This window comes from Oncorhynchus mykiss, chromosome 13 (genome assembly GCF_057628025.1).
Source record: "Oncorhynchus mykiss isolate SJ-2025 chromosome 13, ASM5762802v1, whole genome shotgun sequence".
Classification (NCBI taxonomy): Eukaryota; Metazoa; Chordata; class Actinopteri; order Salmoniformes; family Salmonidae; genus Oncorhynchus; species Oncorhynchus mykiss.
In genome coordinates, this window is record NC_143034.1 from 49,866,670 (window position 1) to 49,888,275 (window position 21,606).

Sequence of the window (21,606 nt, forward strand, 5' to 3'; positions counted from 1 at the left end):
GAAAAGGGGCGCATACTCCGACATCAGGTTCAAATAGAGATCTGAGGGGTCCGCTCTGAATCACCAGGCCAATAATTAGGGTGGTTCATGTCTGCAAAGATGCGTCCTGAGAGCCAGATGACTATACCCGTTCAGTTGCTCCAGGATAACCCATCCATAGCCTATTCATAATCCACTCGAAATGGAACGTTACATCTCTTCTCATTTAAAAAAATTAATAAAGCAATAATATGCCATATGTCGATACACATAAAAATTAGATACCCATCTGCATTTTTAACACAATATACTACAGGCCTATAGCCTATCAATTAATAAACGAAGGTGTTTAATAATTTAGTTGTTTAAACATTTCCCCTGCTGGCTAAATCCAGTCCTGGGACTCATATTCCCAGGGTAGTAAAACCATGTGTCTAGAATGATTAACCCTCTCAAGGTTATATACAGTACAGTGCATTCGGAAAATATTCAGACCCCTTGACTTTTTTCACATCTTGTTACATTACAGCCTTATTCTAAAATGGATACAATTAAATTCCTCATTCATCTACACACAATACCCCATAATGACAAAGTGAAAACCGGTTTAGAAATGTTTGGAAATGCATTTAAAATAAAAAACAAATACACTATTTACATTAACATTCAGACCCTTTGCTATGAGCTCAGGTGCATCCTGTTTCCATTGATCATCCTTGAGATGCTTCTTAAATTTGGAGTCCACCTGTGGTAAATGCAATTGATTGGACATGATTTGGAAAGGCACACCCCTGTCTATACAAGGTCCCACAGTTGACAGTGCATGTCAGTTCAAAACTGAGCAATCAGGGGAGAAGGGTTTGGTCACTCTAACAGAGCTCTAGAGTTCCTCTGTGGAGATGGGGGAACCTTCCAGAAGGAACCATCTCTGCAGCACTCCACTAATCAGGCCTGTGGTAGAATGGCCAGACGGAATCCACTCCTCAGTAAAAGGCACACGACAGCCCGCTTGGAGTTTGCCAAAAGGCACCTAAAGACTCTCAGACCATGAGAAACAAGATGCTCTGGTTTGATGAAACTCTTTATATTTTACTCTTTAGCCTGAATATCAAGTGCCACATCTGGAGGAAACCTGGCACCATCCCTACGGTGAAGCATGGTGGTGGCAGCATCATGCTATGGGGATGTTTTTCAGCGGCAGGGACTGGGAGACTAGTCAGGATCGAGGGAAAGATGAATGGAGCAAAGTATAGAGAGATCCTTGATGAAAACCTGCTTCAGCGCACTCAGGACCTCAGACTGGGGTGAGGTTTTCTTTGACATTATGAGGTATTGTGTGTAGGTTGAAAAGGGAAAAAACAATTTGATCTCTTTTAGAATAAGGCTGTAGCGTAACAAATGGTGGAAAAAGTCAAGGGGTCTGAATACTTTCCCAACACATTGTATATTAATCAGCACTGATAAAAGCAGACTAAGATTGAGAGAACATTTTAATAGAAAGCAGTACAAAAAAAAAAGAAACGTGAATAAATAAAAAAAGTTGTTATTTTCCTGACTGGTAAAAAAAATGCAGTTTTAGACAAGCCTCGTGAAAATACAATAAACAGAGGAAATACAGTAGTTACAGACGTTGGTACGTAGGTGCGGCAGTGTGAATACAGTATAGTGCAATACAATAAAGGAGACGCAGTCCAATACAGTAGTTAAAAAGACCTACATTATACGTTTCCACCAACCACAGGGTTGAAGATTCATTCCAGAACATGTGGAGTGTTTGTCAACACACACACACAGAGAGAGAGAGAGAGAGAGAGCGCGAGCGCGAGAGAGCGAGAGAGAAAATGTCACTGCCAGTCTAGCAGTGCTCACCATGTGAACATCAGTGATGCGACAGTGTTTTTGGTCAGTGCAGTAAAAAATAACATTTCACAGTGTCACCAGAGTCCATTTGTAAGGCTCCCTTCTCTTCCCAAAGCCACATCTCTCCAACCTACAATGTGTCCATTGTATGTTGATCTAGAGCAGGCGGGCCTCTAATGATCAAAATGTCATACCTCTTCATAATGAATTCCTGTCCTGATACAGGGTGTATGAAAGGGAGAAGTCAGTAGTGAAAGAATGTCAGTTATTTGGTATGAGGATCGTTGGTTACAGAACGACTTCCCTGGGAACATTTAATGACTACGTCTGGCAGCAACTGGTCCCCCACCAAAAAAATAATCACACACAAATTCACTAAGGCCACGAAACAGGCCTGCTAGACCACACAGTGTAACCACCCAGGCCCGTCCACAGCAAACATGACACACACACAAGCAAATGGAAAGAAGCCTATATCCTGTGCAGTCGGGGCAAGACACACACTCAAACACAAACTTCCAAGCGCACACATTCAAACGTCGCCCAAAACAAACACACAATTAGGGAAGCGCCTAGGAGCTGTTTTGGATTCTCCAGTTCAGGAAAAGCTACATTTAAACTGAGCGCAGATGAACAGAGAGGGAGAGGCATCATTCTGGGTCCTCCTCAATGCAGAGAGACTCCTCCTGAAAGCTGGTCCCTGTAAATGCCCAGGACAAAGAGAGATGGTCCAAACGACTATGTTTACAGTGCAGATAAACTTCCAGTATAAACAGAGGGAGCTTTTCTTATGGGAGTGTGAGAGAGAGAGAATGGGGGGAGGTAGAGCAGAGCAGGAGAGGAAGACAAGAAACGAGTGAGTGAGGCGGGAGAGAGGTGGTATGGCCTGACACTGGGGGGGGGGTTGGAATAACAAGCTAGGGAGATGGAGGATGGTGTGAGTGTTGAGGAAAGACTGTTGGTGTGTGGAGGGGTGGGGGAGACAGGCAGACCAGCTGAAATCAAGAGTATGTCTCAAGCTCTCGGTTTCCTCTCGGTTTCCTCTCTGTTGACGAGGTCTGCTGTGCTTCAACAGTCCCCCCGGCGGAGACTGGACCTACTGAAGGAATTTCTGTGAAGACATAAAAAGATGAAAAGACAGATTAAAATGCTGCTATCTGGATGAGGGTTTTGCAATGTGTGGATGAAGGAGCCTCTTAATTGCTGGTTTGGTGTATGTGATTTTGTGTTCTGGCAGGTGTGTCTGTGCTGTATCTGGCTGTGATTAGAAATCCTCTAGCCCTCACATAAGACACGCAGCTGGCTCCAAAAACACCCAGTCAGAAACCAACCAACAATGTGCCAGACGCTTTCCAAAACAGATCTGCTGAGATGATTGAAGCAGCAGCTGCATTGTGTGCGGATGAAGGGGTCCTACTAATGGTACTCAGTGGGGCGTGATGCATGTTTGTGTGACTACGCGTATGTGAAGTGTCGAGTTACTACTGTGTTTTTCAAAGCAGAGGCTGGCAGTGGGGTGTTCAAATGGATTAGCTCACAGCGTGTGTGTTTGCATCTGTGTGTGTGTTAGACGGTGTCCAGTTACTATTGTGTAGGCTGTAGATGTCAGTGCTCTGTAGAGCTGGATGCACTCATGTTGTGTGTGTGTGTGTGTGCGTGTGTGCGCGGTGTCTGTGTATTATGAGTGTGTGTGTCCATGCATATTCATAAGTGTGTGAATCCAGTTTCTTGTACATAGACATGGAATCACTGGTCACTTTAATAATGTTTACTTACTGTTTTACTCATCTTATATGTATATACTGTATTCTACTGTATTTTAGTCAATGCCACTCAGACATTGCTCGTCCTAATATTTACATTTTCTTAATTCCATTCTTTGCCTTTTAGACTTGTGTGTATTGTTGTGAATTGTTAGATCCTACTGCACTGTTGGAGCTAGGAACACAAGCATTTCGCTACACCCGCAATAACATCTGCTAAATATGTGCACGTGACCAATAAGATTTGATTTGTAACCTTTGTGTAGCAGACTGAAGTCCTGCAGCCGGCAGTGTCCTGTAGAGCTGGGGGATCTTGCGGGTGATGAGAGGTCCCAGAGACTCTTTCAGCTTATTGTAGTTCCTCTCCATTTCCTTGTGGTACTCTTTCTGGTCTGGACCAATCAGAGTCTTGTTCTTCCTCAGGGCATCCTCACACCTGCAGGAGAGGAAGGAACACACACACAAGGAGTCAAAGTCTGTTCACTGGGTTATTGAACCGTATGTGTGTGTATGTCAGACTGTCTAGTCCATGTACAGGCTTTGTAAGGTGTCATCACCTCTTAGTGAAGTCTTTAAAGCAGAGGCGTAGTTTGTTGTGATGACGGTACAGCTTGGGGTCATCAGGAATGTCAGAGAGAAAGACCTGGGCAACCTCCAGAGGGCCCTGCACACGAGAGACAGAGAGGGAGAGCGAAAGAGCGAGAGAGCGAGAGAGAGGGTTACATACACACTCCAACATGTCAAACACACAAAGGGATATTACACAACACACACAGTACCTGGTTGACAGTAGTGCCCACAGAGCCCTGCAGCACCATCTGTAGCATCTTGGCGTCGGCAGGCTCCTGGTGGGTAGCGAAGGCCAGCTCCTGGGTCTTCTTCTGCATGTCCTCTATAGCCACCTCCATGGGCACCAGGATGATCTGGAGAGAAGAGGGGACAGTGACATGATCATGAGCACTGCCTCACTGCTAGTGGATTAAGCTACTGTTATGTACTGTAAAGCTCTATGAGCACCTGGAAAAACACTGTTCACAGTGCTCACCATGTTTCACACTAGTCCTACATGTACACAGTGCTCACCATGTTTCACACTAGTCCTACATGTACACAGTGCTCACCATGTTCCACACTAGTCCTACATGTACACAGTGCTCACCATGTTCCACACTAGTCCTACATGTACACAGTGCTCACCATGTTCCACACTAGTCCTACATGTACACAGTGCTCACCATGTTCCACACTAGTCCTACATGTACACAGTGCTCACCATGTTCCACACTAGTCCTACATGTACACAGTGCTCACCATGTTTCACACTAGTCCTACATGTACACAGTGCTCACCATGTTCCACACTAGTCCTACATGTACACAGTGCTCACCATGTTCCACACTAGTCCTACATGTACACAGTGCTCACCATGTTTCACACTAGTCCTACATGTACACAGTGCTCACCATGTTCCACACTAGTCCTACATGTACACAGTGCTCACCATGTTCCACACTAGTCCTACATGTACACAGTGCTCACCATGTTCCACACTAGTCCTACATGTACACAGTGCTCACCATGTTCCACACTAGTCCTACATGTACACAGTGCTCACCATGTTCCACACTAGTCCTACATGTACACAGTGCTCACCATGTTCCACACTAGTCCTACATGTACACAGTGCTCACCATGTTTCACACTAGTCCTACATGTACACAGTGCTCACCATGTTCCACACTAGTCCTACATGTACACAGTGCTCACCATGTTTCACACTAGTCCTACATGTACACAGTGCTCACCATGTTCCACACTAGTCCTACATGTACACAGTGCTCACCATGTTTCACACTAGTCCTACATGTACACAGTGCTCACCATGTTTCACACTAGTCCTACATGTACACAGTGCTCACCATGTTCCACACTAGTCCTACATGTACACAGTGCTCACCATGTTCCACACTAGTCCTACATGTACACAGTGCTCACCATGTTTCACACTAGTCCTACATGTACACAGTGCTCACCATGTTCCACACTAGTCCTACATGTACACAGTGCTCACCATGTTCCACACTAGTCCTACATGTACACAGTGACCCACCTCCTCTTTGTGGATGACGTTGACGCGTGTCTTGATGTAGGGGAAAGCGTGGGACGTGGTGAGGATGGACTTGCGTTTGTACTGCTCGTGCAGGTCCCCGTGGGCGCGCCCGTCCAAGGTGAAGGGGGTGCAGTACATGAAGGTGCGCAGGTTGTAGTTCTTGTCGAAGTAGGTGATCCTCTCCTTCAGCTCGTACGTGTCGAAGAAGGGCTCCACGTAGGTGATCTGGAGGTAGGCCTGACAGACACACAACCCATATATTAGCACTGGAGGTAGGCCTGAGAGCCACGCAGATATACAACACATAGATCAGTACCACGGGGTCATTCCTCACGTCCCCATGTGAAAACCGCAACCCAAACCTTCAGTCGTTTCTCTTTCTGAGACTTTGGGCCTTATACCTTATTGGGGTCCAGCTTGTTCTTGTCCACATGGTTGGAGTCCTTGATAATCTCCACCACATCATCTCCAAACCGCTCAGCATAGAACTCCTGAACAAGACGTAGAGAGACATTCAAAAGACTGGTATCAGCTTATAAACACATGATCCAGTGAGTTACAGAAATGATCACTGACGTGTTTGGGTGTAGTATAAATGATTATTTTCTTATCCTCCTCGTCATTCTCCTCAGACCGTACCTCTAGTCTGTAGGAGATCTCAGCCAGCTTGGTGATAGAGGGCTCCTTGTACACAAACTCCTGCTCATCCAGGTCCCCAAAGCGACAGCCGTAGAAGCCCACCCGGAAGTAGGTCCCAAACATCCTCTACACACTATAGAGATGGGCATGAAAGACAGAGAGGGGGGAGGGGGAAGAATAGGAAAACAGAATACAGAGATTACTTTCAGAGTCCTAAATCGACATGTTACAACCAGGGCTCCATATGCGACAACATATTTTGCTGTGCGACTTGAAGTTTTAATTTGGGGGTGCCTTCGTAAAGTATTCAGACCCCTTAACCTTTTCCACATTTTGTTACATTACAGCGTTATTCTAAAATGGATGAAATAGATTTCCCCCCTCAAATCTACATACAATACCACATAATGAGACTTCTTGGGTATGACGTTACAAGATAGACACAGCTGTATTAGGGGAGTTTCTCCCATTCTTCTCTGCAGATCCTCCCAAGCTCTGTCAGGTTGGATGGGGAGCATCGCTGCACAGTTATTTCCATGTCTGTCCAGAGATGTTCGATTGGGTTCAAGTCCGGGCTCTGGCTGGGCCACTCAAGGACATTCAGAGACTTGTCCCGAAGCCACTCCTGCGTTGTCTTGGCTGTGTGCTTAGGGTCGTTGTCCTGTTGGAAAGTGAACCTTCACCCCATTCTGAGGTCCTGAGCGCTCTGGAGCATGTTTTCATCAAGGAGCTCTCTGTACTTTGCTTCTTTCATCTTTGCCTCGATCATGACTAGTCTCCCAATCCCAGCAGCTGAAAAACATCCCCACGGCGTGATACTGCCACCACCATGATTCACTGTAGGAATGGTGCCAGGTTTCCTCCAAACGTGATGCTTGGCATTCAGGCCAAAGAGTTCAATCTTGGCTTCATCAGACCAGAGAATCTTGTTTCTGATGGTCTGAGAGTCTTTAGGTGCCTTTCTACAAACTCCAAGCAGGCTGTCATGTGGCTTTTACTGAAGAGTGGCTTCCATCTGGCCACTCTTCAATAAAGTGGCATGTTGCAGAGATGGCTGTCCTTCTGGAAGGTTCTCCCATCTCCACAGAGGAACTCTGGAGCTCTGTTAGAGTGACCCTCGGATTCTTGGTCACCTCCCTGACCAAAGTCCTTCTCCCCCAATTGCTCAGTTTGGCCGGGTGGCCAGCTATAGGAAGAGTCTTGGTGGTTCCAAACTTCTTCCACTTAAGAATGATGGAGCCACTGTGTTCTTTTGGACCTTCAATGTTGCAGAACTTTTTTGGTACCCTTCCCCGGGAACATCAGTGCTACCAAATACATTTTTTAATTTAGAGCCCCAGTTAAAACATTGAAAACATATGCTACCACAGCAACCAGTAAATACGCCCCAGAGAGTTGGAGCCAGTCAATCTTGTGCAACTGTTTTACACAACTATGTATTGGTTAAGTGTGTGAAAGTGTGAATGCAATACTGTGGTTTGAAAAAGTGTTGGGGAGAGTTTTATTACATTTCACTCACCAGTTAGGAAACATCATCCAGAAAAGACAGGAAAGGCAGGGAAACCACAGGGAAGAGAAATCAAATATTATTGTTTAAATGCAATTATAAACTGGGTGGTTTGAGCCCTGAATGCTGATTGGCTGACAGCTGTGGTATATCAGACCCAATACCATGGGTATGACAAAACATGCATTTTTACTGCTTTAATTACATTGGTAACCAGATTATAATAGCAATAAGGCACCTCGGAGTTTGTGGTATATGGCCAATATACCACGGCTAAGGGCTGTATCCAGGCACTCCGCTTTGCGTCGCGCATAAGAACAGCCCTTTGCCGTGGTATATTGACCATATACCATACCGCAGCGTGCCTTATTGCTTAAATAAACTTCATATCCGTTAAGTTACGCAAACAAACAGCATATTTCATTTACTTTACCTCCCATCCAGAACTCTGGTTGTAGATTTTGTTAAAGGCGTCCTGCAACTTTCCATGGACAGTAGCCAGCTTCTTGAAGTCTCTGTTGGCCTCGTGGACCGGGAGTAGGATCTTATACACCTCGTTGATGGCCTCGTACATGGAAGCCTGCAGGGGAGATACAGTATGAAACAGTGAGAGGACAGTGAGAAGTCTCACCTACAATTCATATATACATTACAAAAACCTGGCTTTCTCTATGTGAACATACAGCTCTGACTATTTACTAGGTGGCTCAAAGAGAGATTCAAAAGTTATTCATCACGTATTTAAGGACATCTCAATGTAAAGAAGATCTGAGTAATACCATGTGGAAGGAGGTTGCAGCTTGCTCCAGCAGCCCCACCAGCCCCACCTCGCTGAAGTACTTCCCCGCACAGATACCCTCCTCCTCCGGGGACAGGATGTCATCAGACACCGCTGACTCCTCCAGAACGTTAGAAGAGATGTGCTACAGCAGGTAAGGGACATAACAGTCAGGAAAAGACTAAGGTTTTGAGGTATACTATAAATGGACAGGAAAACACACACACTCCTGACCTGGAAGGTGACACAGCCAATGGGCAGGTAGCGGCAGTCCTCCAGCATGTTGAGGTACTCTGCCACCAGGGCGGCGCTGTGCACCAGGCAGTGGGCTGCCTCCGCGTGGTTCCCTCTCTCCGAGTGCTTCCCCGCCATGTTCTGCAGCCACGTCAGGCGCAGGTCAGGGGAGTTCTGGTAGCCCTTAGCGATCCTGAGGGTGGGGGGTGGGGGAGAAAGACTGAAAATCAGGGCGGTAAATAGCTAATGCAATCCAAGCCGGGGCAGCAGGAAGCCTAGTGGTTAGAGCGTTGGGCCAGTAACCCGAAAGGTTGCTGGATCGAATCCCCGAGCTGACAAGGTAAAAATCTGTCGTTCTGCCCCTGAGCAAGGCAGTTAACCCACTGTTACCCGGGCGCTGAAGACGTGGATGTCGATTATGGCAGCCCCCCCCGCACTTCTCTGATTCAGAGGGGTTGGGTTACATGCAGAAGACACATTTCAGTTGAAGGCATTCAGTTGTACTGACTTGGTATCCCCCTTTCCCCTTGGACTTCTCTTTACTGAGTTTGTGGATGTGAATGTGTTTGAGAGAAAATGGTTGTGCCGATGAGACAGCTGTTGAATGTGTAATACCTGTACATGAGATCAATGAGCATCTCAGGGTCCTGCTGGTGCTCCTTCATCTTGACTGTGTCAGTCAGAATCATGTGCAGATTGAAGACCAGATCCTGGACCTGTTCTGGGAACGGGGAGTCCCGTAGCTCCAGGTCCTCCTCTGCGTAGGTCAGGATGGTTTTTAGGGAACGTCGGAGGTGCTCCTCATTGAAGTTCTGAGATGTCCCCACCAGGGAGGACAGGGACATGGTGACCTGCATCTTCACCCGGGCAAAGTTCTACACCAGAGAGAGGATGAGTCAATACTCAAGACTACAGAAGGGATGTGACCAATACAGAATTCCACAACATGTCAGTTGATGGTGTTGAGACTGAACTGGAACCATCTTTACTTCTATTCTTATTGCATTGTTGACAGGTGAACCTGCAAGTAAGCATTTCATTATAACGCATACACCACCTGTATCCTGTGCACAGGACAAATATACGGGATTTGATTTGTATTATTGTGGGAAGATCTTAGCCTGGAAATCCATACTGAATTCACGCTTCCTTTCATTTATTGTTTCACTTCATAACAGTTAAACGGAGTGTGAATGCAGTTTTGTCTTTCCAGGCTATGACACGCTTCTTCTGTATGAGTGAGACTCACGTTGCCGATCTCAAAGTTCTGCCTCATCAGCAGGTAGAGGGAGGCGGAGGCTTGACTCCGGACAGAGCCCACACTGCTGCTGCAGTGGCGGAGCAGACGCAGACACAGGTCAGCACACAGCTCTGTGTCCTCCTCAAACAGCATCTCTGGGAACTACACACACAACACTTAATCCACACACACACACACAAATACTTGTGTGTGTAACTAACATACGGGCGCAAACACACACACCTTGAAAACCAGTCCCCTCTGTGTAGTGAAGCAGTGCTGCAGGAAGAGGGCACTCTGACTCCCTGCCATGCTGTGGAGGAGGACTCTCAACACTCCGCCCAAAACACTCTCCTTCAGCTCCGACGCCAACACCGTCTTCACTATGATCTCCAGCGTGTCCAGGACGACCAGAGAGGCTTCAGTGGCCAGGTTTCCATCCACCACGGACTCCTGCTCCGTCTCCGTCTTAGTTCTGCAACGAAACAGGGTTTTACAATCCCTCAGACACACACAAATCCGTACAAACTTCGCTATACAACGTGCCTACACAAATACTGAACACAGACCGTTGATGACAAGTTCTATCGATTCATTGGTCTACCTCGGCATTAATCTGTGCATATGGCGGGGACCTACTTGTCGACTCGGTCGGTGTTCTGTCTCCAGTGAGTGACGTTCTTCCGCCATCTGACATTCTCATTGCCATATGGACTCCGCTCTGAACAAAAACAAAACATAAGGACACTTGTAACAACTGCAAAGGGACATTGCATGTAGAAAAATCTCAAACTATGATGGCCCATCCGGTGCTGGTACCTCTGCAGCGACGGACCATCTCCTGTCGGGCTCCGATGGTTCCCAGAATGGCCTCCTCTAGACGAGCCTTCATGTCCTGAGACTTCTTAAACGTCAGGCTGTTGATACGCTCCAGAGCCTTCTTCCCCTGGGACAACCAATCAGAGATGGAACGGTCAGAACGGCTATAATAGGAGGTATACAGGTCAGAGTCCAACAGGGGTAACAGGTGAAGGACGAGAGGTGCAGCGGTCTGATCAGTGAGGGGGGACAGAAGTGGTGCCTACCTTGTACTCGAAGCAGGACACCGAGAGGTGCAGCAGGTCTGATCAGTGAGGGGGGACAGAAGTGGTGCCTACCTTGTACTCGAAGCAGGACACCGAGAGGTGCAGCAGGTCTGATCAGCGAGGGGGGACAGAAGTGGTGCCTACCTTGTACTCGAAGCAGGACACCGAGAGGTGCAGCAGGTCTGATCAGTGAGGGGGGACAGAAGTGGTGCCTACCTTGTACTCGAAGCAGGACACCGAGAGGTGCAGCAGGTCTGATCAGCGAGGGGGGACAGAAGTGGTGCCTACCTTGTACTCGAAGCAGGACACCGAGAGGTGCAGCAGGTCTGATCAGTGAGGGGGGACAGAAGTGGTGCCTACCTTGTACTCGAAGCAGGACACCGAGAGGTGCAGCAGGTCTGATCAGTGAGGGGGGACAGAAGTGGTGCCTACCTTGTACTCGAAGCAGGACACCGAGAGGTGCAGCAGGTCTGATCAGCGAGGGGGGACAGAAGTGGTGCCTACCTTGTACTCGAAGCAGGACACCGAGAGGTGCAGCAGGTCTGATCAGTGAGGGGGGACAGAAGTGGTGCCTACCTTGTACTCGAAGCAGGACACCGAGAGGTGCAGCAGGTCTGATCAGCGAGGGGGGACAGAAGTGGTGCCTACCTTGTACTCGAAGCAGGACACCGAGAGGTGCAGCAGGTCTGATCAGCGAGGGGGGACAGAAGTGGTGCCTACCTTGTACTCGAAGCAGGACACCGAGAGGTGCAGCAGGTCTAGCAGCCTGTTGATCTGCAGCACAGAGAGGTCTGACACCCAGCTCTCCAGCAGCGCAGCATCTGCGTTCTTCAGGACCCACAGGAAAGACACCAGCAGAGTCCTACTGCACTCTGCCGACAGAGAGCTGCACTGACGACCAGCCTGGGAGGGAGATGAACACCCACATTAGGGCTAGGAGTTTTCCCTGATGTCACTTTGCAAACAACGTCACTTTGCAAACTAAGTCACTTTGCAAACTAAGTCACTTTGCAAACTATGTGGATGAGAAAGAGTGTCAGAGGAGCTCATGAGCAGTGAGCCATCTACAGGTAGTGAGGGGTAGTTCAATATGGAGGCTGTCATTAGAAGGCATGCTGTACCCCCTCTGGTGTTGTGGATTTGCCCCATGCTGGTACTGTACCTTAGTGTGGAAGTGTACTACAAAGGATCTCAATAACAGGGGAGGGGGAAAATAAGTTCAATCGTTACCAGGGTTACTGGAGTTACTAAAAATGCCTGAGATATGAAAGCCTGAGGCAGTAAGCTCCACACAGCAGAGGGGGGCTGATGGTTTCTCATTACTCACCACCGTGGGCATGGTGAAGTTGGGGGCTTTGGCATGCGGCAGCGGGGAGCCAGCGATTGCCATGGCGACAGACTGACTGATGGTTCCGTTGTCTGGGTCCCCGTCGTCTTGCATAGCGGGGGCGTGGCGGCCCCGGGCGGGAGAAGTGTCTGACAAACACAGGAACAAAACATACTGCTGATTCTATCAACCTAAGCGAGAGTAACTAACTAGCATGCAATCTCCCACCTCCAATCAGGGTTTAAACACAACGCCACATGGTCAGAGAAGAGGAAGATGATGCTGGTTAACCTACAGCAGGGGTAGGCAACTAGATTAGGCCGCGGGACGATTTTTGTCGGAGCGGATGTTTGGGGGGGCCATAACATAATTATAATAATTTATACACTGCAAATTGACCACAACTAAGCCCAAAAAAAGATTGTATTTGAGAATAACAATAATTTCATACCTTGATTATATTGAGACATATCTATTTTTTATTTGTGGGAATACTTGGGAACAGACTTCCTAAATTCATTCCTGGTGATTGGACAGTCTTTTTTAAATTTAATTTTTAATTTTTTTACAATCCCCCAAAAACTTACTGGACATTTTTGGCACGTGGTCAGCCTGCTGCCGACCCCTGACCTACAGAGTGTCCTTCTCACCTGTGAAGTCATGGAGCTGGGGCAGGGTGTCCATGACGATGGGTATGAGGGGCAGGTAGAGCTGGGCGATGTGGGTTCGCACCTGGGGGTCCGTGTAGCGAGGGTCCGCATCATGACTGCACATCAGAGAGTGGACTGCACTGATGGCCTTCTTATGCAGGAAAAACACCCTGGGGAAGACTGAATGAGTCAGTACGTGCCGTGTGCGTCTAATTGTGTGTGTGTGTGTGTGTGTGTGTGTGTGAGAGCTTGTGTGTGTGAAGCCTCCTCACCCCTCCCCATCAGGCTCCAGGATGAGGGATAGTTCAGTCAGCAGCAGGCCAGACAGGAAGTGTTGCTGTCTGAAGGGGACGGAGAGCTCAAACATACTGGCCACACCCTGGTCCTGGTGCATACTGGAGAACGCTGAACCCTGAGAGAGGGAGGGAGATGGATGGATGGTGAGAGGAGGGAGAGGAAGGACTTTCTAGCAAGAGTATTACTACAGATGTCCGCAGATGACAAAGTTGGCCCTTGGTCAAGATCACTGTGTTGCCTAGTAATGAATGGAGCTACCTGGGAGGTGGTGGAGGAGGTGGAGGGGGAGGGCGAAGCGGGGGGGCTGAGGGTGGAGCATGGTAGGTTGAGGGTGACGTAGTGCTCATGGCTGCACACAATGCGGGTGAAGTCCATTCTCAGAGCAGTCAGAGAGCTGGGGTTCTGGGCTGTGTGGAACTTGTTGGCAATCTGACACACACAGACACAGACACACACAGAGAGACATATGGTTCAGGAATGTGTAAGACAACGTATTCAGGGACGGGTTGCAGTAAAAGCAAATGATGTCATGTGTGTTTGTCATTTGTGATGACTGACAGTGGGTGTAAATACTGCCTTGTATTATGGCAGAATAGTGACACTTTCTGTATTCATGTTCGTACGTGCCTGTTTGTAGTAGAACCAGACACTCACTGTCTGAGAGTGGGTGAGTGGGTGTCTGTGTTTATCGTTGGAGCAGATGACAGGACCTGTGTGTGTGTATGTGTGTGTGTATGTGTGTGTGTGTGTGTACCTGTTTGTAGTAGGAGCGGATGAGGTTGAAGACAAAGCCACGGTCCATGAGAGACAGCAGGTCATTCAGGAAGAAGGCCAGACTGCTGTTCAACCTCTCCACAAGCTCCACATCCTGAGAGAGAGACAGGGAAGGAGGGAGAGAAAGTCCGTCATTAGAGAATATGGGAAGGGCTAAAAGGACAGAAGTTATACTTTGTATTCCCTAAAAAAGGGAAACGTGACTCCTACGCTCTGCAATTACGTTCTAATGGCCCTTGGGTTGTGGCCACTGTACCTTGTGGTATCGCCCTGCTACATCAGCACTGATAGCCCCCACTAGAGCAGCGATGTCATCCACAAAGCGGTCTGGGAAGCGCTGGCGTCTGGGAAGGTCTATCCGGGAGGACAGGAACAGGTGGTGGGACATACTCTTTGTCTGGGAGAGGAGGAAAAGAGGGGTCACGGATTGTATCTAATTCTTCAAATGAACACTGGCTATGTAAAACATCACATTCCTTCACGCTTTTCTCTGAATGACAAATTTGACCAACTGTTTCTTAATTTACGGAAATCCACAAACGGCCTGTGTGATGAGGACGAGTGAGTAAGATCAAGATCTCATGAACGATGCCATACAAGACACAACAGTCATCATCCTCATCATTCAGATACGCACCATGAGCTGGAAGAAGAACCAGGCCTGTTGCAGTGCTGCCTCCCTCACTGTGCTGGTGCTCACCACCCACTGTAGTGCCAGCTCCTCATGGAGCAGCTACACCAGTTAGTAAACAGGATCAGAGAGAAACACCCAGGCAGAGCGCAGTACACCACGGTTAGCAACACAGTGGCTAACGCAGGAAAAGCTAGCTGAAATACCCAGGTAAAAATGTGAACGTGTGAAAATACTGAGCTAACACCAGTACCATACAATCGCTCATAAAAAGGTAGGGCTGTCTGTCTGCTAACAAACACACAGTGTTAACACTAATATTGTAGAACACTAACAGGTCTTATAATGTAGGCTTATTCGATAACAAACTTTACTCATACCTGGCTTTGATGACTGTGTCAACATTCAAAAGCTGATGCATTAAACAACTACTTATCTCGCTCTCTCACACACACACAGAGACACACACACTTACAATATGAACTGATAAGCACCTGTGTGTGTGTGTGTGTTACACATACTGACAAACACAGCATGGATGAGGACGGACAAGGGTGTTAATATCGTGTTTTAGACAGTGTATGACAACGGTACCTTCTTGGCAATCTGTCTTGTTGGAGCTGAACAGAAGGTGGCGCTGTCCACAAAGGCAGACATGCGATTGCAGCCACGATCACTTGCCTGACAAGAGTAGCGGAGCGATGGAAACACAGTGATGAAGACAAAGAGCAGGAGTCAGCAAGGTGGAAAAAGATGAATGAAAAATACAAGAAATGTGATGGATGGCTAGAGGACTTCCTGGACTCAATTGACTAGCTTGGATATGACTGACGTTAGTGCCAATTGAGGTTCAGATGTCCCATGCGGTTGGTAGGATGAAATGTGATCCTAGTGAAAAGCATAATTGTGAATAACGAGGCTGAGTCGAGCTTAGCCAAGGAGGGCGAAAAGGAACAGACCAATGACAGACAGACAGACAGCTGACAAAACGGACCGTAGACAAACGCACAGCGCAGCAGCCACATAGGAGTGGAGGAGGGAAGGGCAGCGAGGAGGGTGTTTGTTGGGTACGGGGTGAACATGGGGTTTGTTCTGGTGGCCAAAGCGCTACAGAATGTTCAGATAGAAATGTATCGGGTAGAACAGACGCCATTGGCTCGTGTAGAATAGGGAACCACGTCCGCTCTAGTCATTGTATTTCTCTCTGCAACGTTCTGAACAATTCTCGTTACTGAATGAACTGGCACCCATGGTGGAGGGGTAGGTAGGTAGTTGAAGGTAGGGAAGGAGGGTTGTTGGCACCTGCTTGAGCTCACAGGTGAAGTTGGGGTTCCGGCGTAGCACAGCTCTGGAGCCCCCGGGGGCATAAGCAGAGTTTACCCAGGAGTGGGAGCGGTCTATCCCCTGAACATCATATCACATCAGCCACCACACCGACACACAGGCAGCCACAGGGCATGGGGGAGAGAGGGAGCGAAGGAAGGTTAGGGAGGGTGGGAAGGAGGGGTGGAGACTAGGGTCAAATGAGAAAGAGAGCGAGAGAGAGAGAGACGGGGGGGGGGGTGGCAAGGGATAGAACACAGAGGGCCAGACAGACATAGGCACATCACATGATTGCATAATTGACAACAGTGGTGGAATCAACCAACCATTGGCACAGAGACAGACAGGAATCACAGGCATGCATATCAAGATACGGCACTGGAGGGTCACTACAGGAGGACGAGGGGAGTCTGATTGTATGTTTATTCACAGGAAACACATCGGCCAACGTACATTTAAACAGCCAGAATGCCATTTAACCCCAATTTGAGTAAGTGTCTACGTTTAGACTGGAAGAGGCAGCAACACTATCATAAGCACACAGATAACATATTCAGGAGTTTGTCACATAGTGCCTTTGCTTCCCCAACTAGAGGAGAAACGGAACAGGTTGTATTTACAGTGCCTAGACAGGACAGGTTGTATTTACAGTACCTAGACAGGACAGGTTGTATTTACAGTACCTAGACAGGACAGGTTGTATTTACAGTGCCTAGACAGGACAGGTTGTATTTACAGTGCCTAGACAGGACAGGTTGTATTTACAGTACCTAGACAGGACAGGTTGTATTTACAGTGCCTAGACAGGACAGGTTGTATTTAAAGTACCTAGACAGGACAGGACAGGTTGTATTTAAAGTACCTAGACAGGACAGGTTGTATTTAAAGTACCTAGACAGGACAGGTTGTATTTAAAGTACCTAGACAGGACAGGACAGGACAGGTTGTATTTAAAGTACCTAGACAGGACAGGACAGGTTGTATTTACAGTACCTAGACAGGACAGGTTGTATTTAAAGTACCTAGACAGGACAGGACAGGTTGTATTTAAAGTACCTAGACAGGACAGGACAGGTTGTATTTAAAGTACCTAGACAGGACAGGTTGTATTTAAAGTACCTAGACAGGACAGGACAGGACAGGTTGTATTTAAAGTACCTAGACAGGACAGGACAGGTTGTATTTAAAGTACCTAGACAGGACAGGTTGTATTTAAAGTACCTAGACAGGACAGGACAGGACAGGTTGTATTTAAAGTACCTAGACAGGACAGGACAGGTTGTATTTAAAGTACCTAGACAGGACAGGTTGTATTTAAAGTACCTAGACAGGACAGGACAGGACAGGTTGTATTTAAAGTACCTAGACAGGACAGGACAGGTTGTATTTAAAGTACCTAGACAGGACAGGACAGGTTGTATTTAAAGTACCTAGACAGGACAGGTTGTATTTAAAGTACCTAGACAGGACAGGACAGGTTGTATTTACAGTACCTAGACAGGACAGGTTGTATTTACAGTGCCTAGACAGGACAGGTTGTATTTAAAGTACCTAGACAGGACAGGACAGGTTGTATTTAAAGTACCTAGACAGGACAGGTTGTATTTACAGTACCTAGACAGGACAGGTTGTATTTAAAGTACCTAGACAGGACAGGACAGGTTGTATTTACAGTGCCTAGACAGGACAGGTTGTATTTACAGTGCCTAGACAGGACAGGTTGTATTTAAAGTACCTAGACAGGACAGGACAGGTTGTATTTAAAGTACCTAGACAGGACAGGACAGGTTGTATTTAAAGTACCTAGACAGGACAGGTTGTATTTAAAGTACCTAGACAGGACAGGACAGGACAGGTTGTATTTAAAGTACCTAGACAGGACAGGACAGGTTGTATTTACAGTACCTAGACAGGACAGGTTGTATTTACAGTGCCTAGACAGGACAGGTTGTATTTAAAGTACCTAGACAGGACAGGACAGGTTGTATTTACAGTACCTAGACAGGACAGGTTGTATTTAAAGTACCTAGACAGGACAGGTTGTATTTACAGTACCTAGACAGGACAGGTTGTATTTACAGTACCTAGACAGGACAGAACAGGTTGTATTTACAGTACCTAGACAGGACAGAACAGGTTTTATTTACAGTACCTAGACAGGACAGAACAGGTTGTATTTACTGTACATAGACAGGACAGAACAGGTTGTATTTACAGTACCTAGACAGGACAGAACAGGTTTTATTTACAGTACCTAGACAGGACAGAACAGGTTGTATTTACAGTACATAGACAGGACAGAACAGGTTGTATTTACAGTACATAGACAGGACAGAACAGGTTGTATTTACAGTACCTAGACAGGACAGAACAGGTTTTATTTACAGTACCTAGACAGGACAGAACAGGTTGTATTTACAGTACATAGACAGGACAGAACAGGTTGTATTTACAGTACCTAGACAGGACAGAGGACAGAACAGGTTGTATTTACAGTACCTAGACAGGACAGAGGACAGAACAGGTTGTATTTACAGTACCTAGACAGGACAGAACAGGTTGTATTTACAGTACCTAGACAGGACAGAGGACAGAACAGGTTGTATTTACAGTGCCTAGACAGGAAAAAGGCCATGTCTAACATAGCTGTATTACAGGAGAGGAGCCAATGCGAGAACTCAAATCAATACAATTTGATTTGTATTGGAGGTAGAACTGACCTTGCTGCCGATGATCCTCTGCACCTCCTCGTCAGGTGACGTGGGGGTGCTGGCCAGGTCAGGGTTGGAGTTACTGATGCTCTTGGAGCGGGCCAGGTGCAGGGTGCTGGGGCGGGCCGTTGCCCTGGACAATGTGGCGTACTGGATGGGCAGCTCGTAGGCCGGGGTGGCACCCCCTGGTCAGGGAGAAGAGGAGGACACTGATGCCAAAATACACACTTATGCTCATTTTAGTAGTTGAGTGAGAATTCTCCAACCACAAGGTTAAATGAATCACACCCAAGCACATCAGAGATATGGATAGATTAAAATACTCTTCCTTGAAAGCATTGGGACTACATCATTACAGCTGGTGTGGAGATATAGTGAATCTTCATTGTCTGCTGTTCCATTCCTCACCAGTAGGGGGCATGGCAGGCTCGGCAGTGGGCAGGTGGAAGCAGTAGTGGATGTAGGAGGCCAGAAGGTTGTTCCTGCCATGCTGGTCCTGGTTCCCCTCCAGGTTCTTATGGATCTGGTTGACCAGCAGGGACATGGCCTCGAACGCTGCACGGCCCAGGTTCACTGAGAGATGGGAATGGGGAAAAAAGAGGCAGAGATCACACATGGGTTTGCACTTTTGGGGCTGTTCCATTTATTACATTGTACAAGGCAAGCTCAATCGAGCGTAGACATAAAATATTTTAAAAATGTATCCTAGACCTGGGAGAAATATTTGACCAGGAGTGTTTCTGTGGGAGAGATGAGGATCTTGAAAGGGCGATGAGGGATGAGTCAATCTAAGATGGCCGCCCTCTGTAAAGTCGGCAAAGCCACTCACCGATCTGTCCTGCGATGACGGGCGGGTGGACGATGAGCAGGATGAGTTTGGAGAGCAGCTGGTGGAGGAAGCGGACGCAGGTGTCGAGTAGCGCCCCCCGCAGGCCGGTCATGCTGGCCTTCAGCTCACCCTCCACGTTGGCCTCACTGATGATACAGTCCTTCAGACGGAACGGGAACGAGTACTCCTCCAGGACATAACACAGGGTGAAGAACTTATCCAGGTGGGGGTCCTAAGAGACAAAGTCACATGGGGGGGGGGTAATTAATTTAATTTACAATCCCATTGACTAGAGTGAGGTAAAGAGAGAGAGAGGAGAGAAGTGAGAGAGAGAAAGAGAGAGAAAGAGAGTTACCTGAGTGTGAACTGAGGAGGCAGCTGTCACCTCCACATTGAACACCTGCTTGTGATTATCCACCCACTTCATGCCTGGAAGCTGCACCTGCAATACACACACATTACCTACATCAAAACTCAGCCACACACAGACTAAGCATACAAACTCATGAGTTCATGAGAACTGAGCATGCATGTGCTCGCACACTTACGTCAGGGGTGAGGACGGAGTAGCTGGGTGGTGGTTTCTCCACAGAGACCGGCAGACTGAAGGAACCGGTCCGTAGGCGGCCATGTTGCATCAGAGGAATCCACTGTGGACAGACAATTTAATGCACATTATTACATCACTCATAAATAAAAGACACAGCACAGCCAATCACTGATGACACTTCTAGTGTTTCAAAGGCCTAAATATTAGTATCTTGTAACTGAGGTATGTAATGGGTAGGGAGGCACCCTAACTTGGGTCCATAGTTTTCCCTGGTCAGGTAAGTGGAAAAACCTCTGGGTCCCAGTGAAGCGTACTCACGGTGTATCCCACAGGGGTCTCCAGGGGCGTGTTCTGTTTGGGCTGACAGCTGATGTGGTAGAAGGTGAACAGGAGGTGGTGGTTGTCCGTCAGGTTGGCTGGAATCTTCATCTTCACCTCCTCATAGAACTCTGGAGACCTGAGGGGAGAGAGAGAGATAGGTGAGACAGGGAAGGGGAGGAGGAAAGAGACAGAATGAGAGGATGAGTGTAACAGGAAAGGTGTGGAAGGGAACGGGCTCTTACTTGTCATGGTAGATGACGGGTGAATAAGTCTCTGTGAAGAACTCAGCACAGCTGGATTTCCCAAAGATCACCTATTATGATGAGAGGAGACAGTGTTTATTGGATCTATGCCCTTGCACAACCCCCCCCCCCCCCCCCCCGCGCACCACCTTTGCCCTCAGAGCATTCTTGATACACAAGGGAAACTGTTGAGCGTGAAAAACCCAGCAGCGTTGCAGTTCTTGACACACTCAAACAGGTGCCTGGCACCTGCTACTATACTCCGTTCAAAGGCACTTAAATATTTTGTCTTGCCCATTCACCCTCTGAGTGACACACACACACACACACACACAATCCATGTCTCTACTGTCTATAAACCTAAAAATCTATATTTAACCCGTCTCCTCCCCTCCATCTACACTGTGGATTTCACAATTGACATCAATAAGGGATCAAAGCTTTCACCTGGTCAGTCTGTCATGGCCTAATGTTTTGTAACTCTGTATGTCCATAAAGGAATTTACCAGAATCCTTCTCAGAACTGCTATGTAAATAACATGTCATACTAAATTAAATGTAAGGTTCCTTAGCATTACAGTTGGAAGTCTTCCAGATGAAGTAATTTATAATTAACTGGTTTCTAAACATCATTAATTGAATATTACATTTTTTTGTTTGTTTTACATCTTATGGACTGGGAATATGTCCAATAGTTGTTTAGAAGTCTCCACAGGGCTCCTTCAATGGATTAGGACATTGTTGCCAGGGTCCCAG

General features: G+C 47.4%; 1 protein-coding gene across 6 annotated transcripts in view; it reads right to left on the minus strand.

Moving 5' to 3' along the window:
• Positions 1-1,451: 1,451 nt before the first annotated feature.
• Positions 1,452-21,606, minus strand: part of LOC110486360 (dedicator of cytokinesis protein 7) — a 41,291-nt gene continuing 21,136 nt past the window's right edge. For 2 of the 6 annotated variants that reach the window (XM_090196429.1, XM_090196428.1), the window contains exons 15-46: positions 20,851-20,921; positions 20,606-20,744; positions 20,286-20,387; positions 20,093-20,179; positions 19,738-19,969; positions 19,317-19,481; positions 18,918-19,093; positions 16,177-16,278; positions 15,469-15,555; positions 14,881-14,976; positions 14,500-14,640; positions 14,224-14,337; positions 13,728-13,898; positions 13,445-13,584; positions 13,173-13,342; positions 12,523-12,671; positions 11,916-12,098; positions 10,930-11,056; positions 10,750-10,831; positions 10,354-10,585; positions 10,120-10,272; positions 9,486-9,745; positions 8,871-9,063; positions 8,638-8,781; positions 8,292-8,438; positions 6,352-6,477; positions 6,114-6,203; positions 5,713-5,949; positions 4,382-4,525; positions 4,160-4,266; positions 3,859-4,038; positions 1,452-2,950 (exon numbers count right to left, since the gene is read on the minus strand). In XM_090196429.1, the coding sequence (XP_090052555.1) occupies positions 2,908-2,950; positions 3,859-4,038; positions 4,160-4,266; positions 4,382-4,525; positions 5,713-5,949; positions 6,114-6,203; positions 6,352-6,477; positions 8,292-8,438; positions 8,638-8,781; positions 8,871-9,063; positions 9,486-9,745; positions 10,120-10,272; positions 10,354-10,585; positions 10,750-10,831; positions 10,930-11,056; positions 11,916-12,098; positions 12,523-12,671; positions 13,173-13,342; positions 13,445-13,584; positions 13,728-13,898; positions 14,224-14,337; positions 14,500-14,640; positions 14,881-14,976; positions 15,469-15,555; positions 16,177-16,278; positions 18,918-19,093; positions 19,317-19,481; positions 19,738-19,969; positions 20,093-20,179; positions 20,286-20,387; positions 20,606-20,744; positions 20,851-20,921 (4,590 nt within the window). In that variant the 3' untranslated portion in view covers positions 1,452-2,907. The remainder of the gene's footprint in view (positions 2,951-3,858; positions 4,039-4,159; positions 4,267-4,381; positions 4,526-5,712; positions 5,950-6,113; positions 6,204-6,351; positions 6,478-8,291; positions 8,439-8,637; positions 8,782-8,870; positions 9,064-9,485; positions 9,746-10,119; positions 10,273-10,353; positions 10,586-10,749; positions 10,832-10,929; positions 11,057-11,915; positions 12,099-12,522; positions 12,672-13,172; positions 13,343-13,444; positions 13,585-13,727; positions 13,899-14,223; positions 14,338-14,499; positions 14,641-14,880; positions 14,977-15,468; positions 15,556-16,176; positions 16,279-18,917; positions 19,094-19,316; positions 19,482-19,737; positions 19,970-20,092; positions 20,180-20,285; positions 20,388-20,605; positions 20,745-20,850; positions 20,922-21,606) is intronic. The other 4 variants (XM_090196433.1, XM_090196432.1, XM_090196431.1 and 1 more) reach the window with 2 other exon arrangements.